A 5723-nucleotide genomic window follows, 5' to 3' on the forward strand; every position below is an offset into this window, starting at 1 on the left:
TTGTGTTACGCATCCAAAGATGTATATTTAATATGCAATAAATCAGAGAGCATTATCAGGCACTACATTAAATTAAGTGGCGGAAAATCATTATTGAGACTATATGATGGCCAATATTTAACGATGAAAATTCTACACTCACTATTAGTTGTAAAGCTCTTCACAACAACAGATGCTCATACACATGAACAGTTCAATCACATATATGAGCTAACTAAAGCCGTAGTAAAGAAGTATGTAGACGTCCGTTTGCATTACATTTGTAAAAAAGAAAATATCGAAAAAAAAAAATTAAATCAAAACGACAAGTGTATAATAAATTAAATTTGTTTCAGGGTACATAGAAACATAACTTAACTTAATCGTTCAATCATTGCATTAATGTACAACATTATAAGTATACAAGGTAATATATATGTCAACATTAACCCTGACAGGGTATAGCAATTAGTTTGTAATCATATATACTAAAGTTTTAACTTTAACATAATAAATGCTCGTAGTTTACATAAGTAACATAACAATGGGTAAAATTTACATTACATAAGCCAAAAATAACTTTAATTAGATCTTAAATGTATTCGTAAGATTATGAAAAACAGATTATGAAAATTGTGAATGGATGGACACATTTGGCTAGGATTTTTATTCCTCCTAAAATTCGGCTATTGAATAAGTACGCTTAATCTAAAGTTGTTTCAATTTATTAACAAATTTATTGTAATTTTCTTCAAAGTTAATCTGTCTGGGAATGTTATTATATACTCGTATCTGGATTGGCCTGTAGTATGTACTTTAAAAAAAATGTCTATTTTGGGTTTCGGTAAGGCTAAATCATGATTGCGGCGAGGATTTGTATTGAATTCAAAGAGGTTAATTTGTTTACGTACAAATTTGGCTGTATCTAGTATATATAATGAAGGGAAGCTTAATACTTTAAGTCGAATGAAATGTGGTTTACAGCTAGAAGTTCTTTTTATATTAACTATGATCCGTATACACTTTTTTTGCATACCTATGGGATGTTTTTGATGAGGTCTTTGTTTTCCTGTTATTAATTACCAGGTTATAGCCTTGTTTGTACGTATGTCATGTATACTTATACTACGAGGGTGGTTGAACTATTCTGAAAGCCAAACTGGTTTTTATCTAAAAGTTAAAATTTCAGGTGGGCTCATTTATGCATGATTTTATTAATATATAATTTTAACCACCCCAATCTATTTTGTTTTAATGTAACTAAATACTTGTTACTTTCATATTCTTCAAAGTTATAATTATAACAGTACTAATATCGTTGTACAATTTGAAGGCTCCTCTCCACTATTCCTCTGTTCCAAAGTAAACATTTGTTATGATTGTCACGCGGCGTAAACTGAATTCCACTCATTAAGGATAAACTTAAGGGATAGTATTGTTTAACATAATCTTGCCTACGGCCGAAAGCAATAAAATTTTACGACTTGCGCGATGGTCTAATTTCGTAATGTCATAACCGCCAATCGCGTGCACTCCAAATAACACCTTAATTTTGGTTTTATAACGTTGCATTTAACGAACATTAAAATGATTTTAAGAGCATTATGTGTTTTGGATATGCGTTGTAGACCCAACACTTGTAACTTAGCAACGGGACACTTTTTCGGCTTGAATTTGTAGGTGATAGTGCATCTTTGGTATATTACATCGATGAGTGTGGACATCAAGTGATGCATTGGCAATATGCCTGGATGCTCAATAAAACAGTGTGGTGCGCGGAAATCGAAAAATCGACCGAATTTGACTCTTCACAGGTTAGTAACGATTTTTCAGTAAATAAATAGTATTTAGTGCAAGGTTTTGTGTGCTTTAAAACGTGTTTAGCACCTTTAACGACTTTATCAACAAATTTGAAGGTTTTCGTTTGAATTTTCATGTTTCAAATCATACTAATATGTACGGTAAAATTGTCAATGCAGAGTAGTGTTTGAGTCGATGTCGATTACCGACATCGACTAGAAATGTTTAATCTTTTCTGCTCTCCGGGAGTTCAATATTAATTTTCGGCCCACTGCCCTGCACAAAGTTGCCATTTTCTGACGCTGTCGAGCAGAAAAAATAATAGAATAATACCTACTCACCACGATAAGTAAATATGATAGCCTCATATAACATGTTTATCAACCTCGGCTTCGCCTCTGCCGACAATTTCCTTTGATTTAAGATATTTCTTATTTTACTTTCGTAGGTAAGTACTGTACATAGTATGTACCTACTATTAAATTAACATTATGTTACAGCCTTCCAAAAAATGAAGTGCGGCGAAGACAATGGCTTAATGCTATTGGCCAGGAAAACATTAATCCCCGACATACAAACGTGCGTGTTTATTCCTTACATTTTGAGGAAACAGAGTTCAACAGAACACTAGACCTGATCAGGTTAAGAGATGGTGCCGTACCAACATTGTTTAATGTGGTAAATATTTTGCCTAAATAGCACATAATAAATTATATAATGTATTTATTGCATGTTTTATCCAGTAATGTATAAATTTTTCCATTATGCAATCACACATATTAAGATTTGATATTATTGGGCATAGACCTCCAGAGAATATGATAACATTGATAACTTTTTCTGACAGATGGCTAGTGAAATGAAATTTCATTATCTACCTCTCTAATTGTTTTAAAATGGCTTAGAAAATTGTTCATTTCATTTAATTAATTTTACTATGAGCGCCGCAAATTAATAGACACTGTATTTTCAGCCACAAATGCCTAACCCCGTTCCTGTACTGGGCACCCATGGTAATATTCCAGAAGAACAAATTGGCGGACTTAGTCAAGAGATTCTGACTCCATCATATGAAATGGTAAAATTTACTTATAAGCTTAAAATTTACTTTTTTTTAAAGTTAATTATTGTTATTTTACAAATTTTATACCTCTAAAACCTCAAAACTTCGATTGGCAACGTCTAGAAATGTACCAGTTAGGGTGTGAAATACTTTAGACGTCCTAGCTGAGGAAACCTCTTCCTGTAACTTCTAATACTATTTCACATTTACTTATCTACTTTTATTGGTAAATTTACAGCATGGTATGGAAACTTCAACGAGGCATGCCGTTCAACAGGCAGTTCCTGAGACTTCTGCAGCTCCTGTACTGACGGTATGTTTTAAATATAATTGAGATTCCATACAAGTTCACTTCATATAGGTAGTACCTACATACTTTAAAAACAAATTGTGTTTTTACTAGAAATTTGATGTGTATGATGCGAAAGTAACAGAGTATAAGCTTAATATTTAAAAAGTATTAAACTTTTACATATTTTAGACATACTATCTGTGGAAACCTACTCCTGTAACTTCTAATACTATTTCACAGTTACTTATACTGAAACCAGAATATCACTGATAAGTTTTTGAACTGTCAAATAAATAAAAACTGACTGTGGCAATTATTTCAATCTGTCAGTCATAACAGAAATTCCGTTTTACGCGCTTGTATTTTAGAATTAGAAATATAAGATTAAGGACATTGTAAACTTTGCCGCTTTTCAGTCAAAAATGCCTCTTGGCTTTGTTTCACAGCCAGTTTATTTAGTGATAATGTGAAAGTCATGTTAATTCTAAAACACAAGTGCGTGAAACGGAACTTAAACATTGCCATAGTTAGTTTTTATTTATTTGACAATTCATTTGCTGGCTAATGCTACCGTGGTCTATCTATCTATAGCTACTTTTATTGATAAATTTACAGCATGGTATGAAAACTTCAACGAGGCACGTCGTTCAACAGGCAGTTCAGGCAGTTCCTGGGACTTCTGCTTCTCCTGTACTGACGGTATGTTTTAAATTTAATTGAGATTCCTTCATTAAGGTAGTACCTACATACTTTAAAAACAAATTGTGTTTTTACAAGAAATTTGATGTGTGTGATGCGAAAAGTAACAAAGTATAAGCTTAATATTTAAAAACTATTATTAACCTTTTACTTGAACTTGAAATATTTTAGACATCCTATCTGTGGAAACCTACTCCTGTAACTTCTAATACTATTTCACATTTACTTAGCTACTTTTATTGGTAAATTTACAGCATGGTATGGAAACTTCAACTAGGCATGCCGTTCAACAGGCAGTTCAGGCAGTTCCTGGGACTTCTGCAGCTCCTGTACTGACGGTATGTTTTAAATATAATTGAGATTCCATAGTTTACTTCATATAGGTGATATAGGTAGTGTCTGACCACCGAAATATGATACTGGAAAAATGGCAACATCGTAGTGTCGTCCCATTTTCTCAAACATATTCATCTGAAAGGGACGACACTACGATGTTGCCAGTTTTCCAGTCTCATGTTTCGGTGGTCAGACACTATAGTTGAATTATTTTTATTTGCGTCTTTTGACACATGTCACTCACAATAGCAATACAACGTAAAAATGTCTTGCACGTCAAATCACAAAGGAAGAAAATTGCACTGCGAACGTTGACGTTCTACGTCTTTTTTTTTTTAAATTAAGGGTTGGCCTGACACCTGCGTTAGATATGAATCGGTACTATCGGTAATCGTCTAAATAAATCGATAGGAATTTTTAATTTTAGATGGCAACAACCAATATTATTTAAAATATTATCGTAAAAATTATTTCCTACAAAAAATATGTATCTAAAAACTGGCCACAGTTGGATTTATCCAAAGTTATGTTTTGTATGTAATTAAAAAACTGTTGACAGCTACGAAAATTACCGAAAACTGTCTAGGAGTAGGAAAAATGCATTTAACTTGCGGGAAAACCATATAATTCCAGCTTTTTAAATCACAAATAAAAATTTATTAAACGTCACAATTCGATACCTCAGTCTAGGTGCCATCCAATCGTAATCGCTTGCAGTGACAATCGATTTGGGTTAGTTACATCTCTATAACCGTCAGTCATGATGTGTCAAAAGACGCAAATAGAAATAATTCAACTATAGTACCCACATACTTTAAAAACAAATTGTGTTTTTATAAGAAATTTGATGTGTGTGATGCGAAAAGTAACAAAGTATAAGCTTAATACCTATTTAATAAGTATTAACCTTTTACTTAAACTTGAAATATTTTAGACGTCCTATTTGTGGAAACGTACTCCTGTAACTTTTAATACTATTTCACATTTACTTAGCTACTCTTATTGGTAAATTTACAGCATGGCATGGAAACTTCAACGAGGCATGCCGTTCAACAGGCAGTTCAGGCAGTTCCTGGGACTTCTGCAGCTCCTGTACTGATGGTATGTTTTAACACATGGGTAGTATTTGTTGAACTAACTAATAATTTTCACCGACATCCCCTAATGAGTATATGTTTATATTACAGAGCCAAGCATCGAAAGTTAAGAAATTAGAAGAGAAATGTGAGTCTCAGAAAAAAAGTTAAAAGATTGACTGAAAAAGTTCAAAGACAAAAGAAAAAAATTGCTGAGTTCCAAAATATTATAAAAGATCTTCAAGAAAGGAATTTGGTGAATAACGAATGCTCTATTGTTTTGGAAGCATGTGCAGGACCCAAAGATTTTCTCAAAAGACAAATCATGAAAAGTCAGGGCTTACCTTTGGAGGGACAATATTCAGAGGAAACTCGAAAATTTGCCTTAACGCTTCATTTTTTTTCACCGAAGGCTTATGATTTTGTGCGTCGCACATATAATACATGTCTGCCTCACCCAAGAACATTAACAAAGTGG

At 32.9% G+C, this 5723-nt stretch overlaps 1 protein-coding gene across 1 annotated transcript; it reads left to right on the forward strand.

The window, feature by feature from the left end:
- The first annotated feature begins 847 nt into the window (after window positions 1-847).
- Window positions 848-5487, forward strand: LOC133524897 (uncharacterized). Its single transcript, XM_061861057.1, has 8 exons — window positions 848-1793; window positions 2280-2457; window positions 2753-2857; window positions 3081-3155; window positions 3750-3833; window positions 4088-4171; window positions 5187-5270; window positions 5357-5487. Exons 1-8 carry the CDS (start codon window positions 1723-1725, stop codon window positions 5414-5416), a joined length of 741 nt encoding a protein of 246 aa, XP_061717041.1. The 5' UTR covers window positions 848-1722; the 3' UTR covers window positions 5417-5487.
- The last annotated feature ends 236 nt before the right edge of the window (window positions 5488-5723 follow it).

This window comes from Cydia pomonella, chromosome 14 (assembly GCF_033807575.1).
Source record: "Cydia pomonella isolate Wapato2018A chromosome 14, ilCydPomo1, whole genome shotgun sequence".
NCBI classification, from domain to species: Eukaryota; Metazoa; Arthropoda; class Insecta; order Lepidoptera; family Tortricidae; genus Cydia; species Cydia pomonella.